We start from the raw sequence: 1,070 nt of genomic DNA, 5'->3' as shown, positions 1-1,070 counted from the left end.
CGAGCACAGGGAGGTGAGAGGCATCCGGCTCCCTGGCCTGGGCCTCCGTGCCCTTTCGCCGCTGGTGGGCAGAGCTCCATCGCGCCTGCCGCTAGGGCGGGAGTCTCCGTCTCCCCGAAGCCCCGCGGGGCTGGGCGCTGGGCCCCTGGGGAGTAGTGAGCCCCGGGGCCTCCGCAGGTTGTCTCCAGCCTCCAGAAGACGACGGAGGAGTCCCCGCCGCAGGAGAGCCTGGGCCTGGCGGAGCACAGAGCTCAGCGGAGGGCTCGCCAAGTGATCGAGTACGAGCAAGAGGTAACACGAGTCTGCCCCTTCGGCTTGGCGTCTGCCTGCCCCGGGCGCCCCGTCCCGGCCCCCGGCCCCGCTCTGCTCCGGCTGGCTCAGCTGGGGCCGGGTTGTCTGGTGCCACTGCTGTGTCTCGGCTCCCTTTAGGCCGGTACTTCCCCACCCCCGTGCCCCCGTACGCCAGCAGGGAGGGGCACTGGGGTGTGGCGTGGGCACCGCGCGCTGGCCCTCCCTCGGGCCTGTGTGTTGCAGCCCTGCTGCCCGCCCCGCAGCTCGGCGGCCTCCTGCGAGAGAAGCGGCGGCAGGTGGAGAGGGAGCACGAGAGGGAGATGGACAAGATGAAGGAGGAGCACCGGCAGGCGGTGGCGGAGGCCAGAGAGCAGTATGCAGCCGAGGTGGGCCTCCCGCACGCACACCACCAGTGCACTCGCCGCTCCCCGCGTCCTGGGCGGGTGCCCGGGGGCCGGGGCACGCTCACACTCACACACCCCGCACCTCGGCAGCTGCCTGGGGGCGGGGCACGCTCACACTCACACTCACACACCTCAAGTCCTTGGCAGGTGCCTGGGGGCCGGGACACGCTCACACTCACACACCTCAAGTCCTTGGCAGGTGCCTGGGGGCTGGGACACACACTCACACACCCCGCACCCTCGGCAGCTGCCTGGGGGCTGGGACACACACACACTCACACTCCCCGCACCCTCGGCAGTGCCTGGGGGCCGGGGCACACTCACACTCACACACCCCGCATCCTCGGCAACTGCCTGGGGGCCGGGGCACACACA

At 71.5% G+C, this 1,070-nt stretch overlaps 1 protein-coding gene across 1 annotated transcript in view; it reads right to left on the bottom strand.

Moving 5' to 3' along the window:
• The window catches only part of CEP164 (centrosomal protein 164), a 61,927-nt gene that overhangs the window by 7,491 nt on the left and 53,366 nt on the right, over positions 1–1,070 (bottom strand). Inside the window, exons 20-22 of the mRNA XM_029915700.1 lie at positions 975–1,049; positions 778–846; positions 462–566 (exon numbers count right to left, since the gene is read on the bottom strand). Coding sequence (XP_029771560.1) covers positions 462–566; positions 778–846; positions 975–1,049 — 249 coding nt within the window. The remainder of the gene's footprint in view (positions 1–461; positions 567–777; positions 847–974; positions 1,050–1,070) is intronic.

Source organism: Suricata suricatta, chromosome 11 (genome assembly GCF_006229205.1).
Source record: "Suricata suricatta isolate VVHF042 chromosome 11, meerkat_22Aug2017_6uvM2_HiC, whole genome shotgun sequence".
NCBI classification, from domain to species: Eukaryota; Metazoa; Chordata; class Mammalia; order Carnivora; family Herpestidae; genus Suricata; species Suricata suricatta.
The sequence above is the reverse complement of the archived record's forward strand: the minus strand, read 5'-3'. Positions and strand labels throughout refer to the sequence as shown.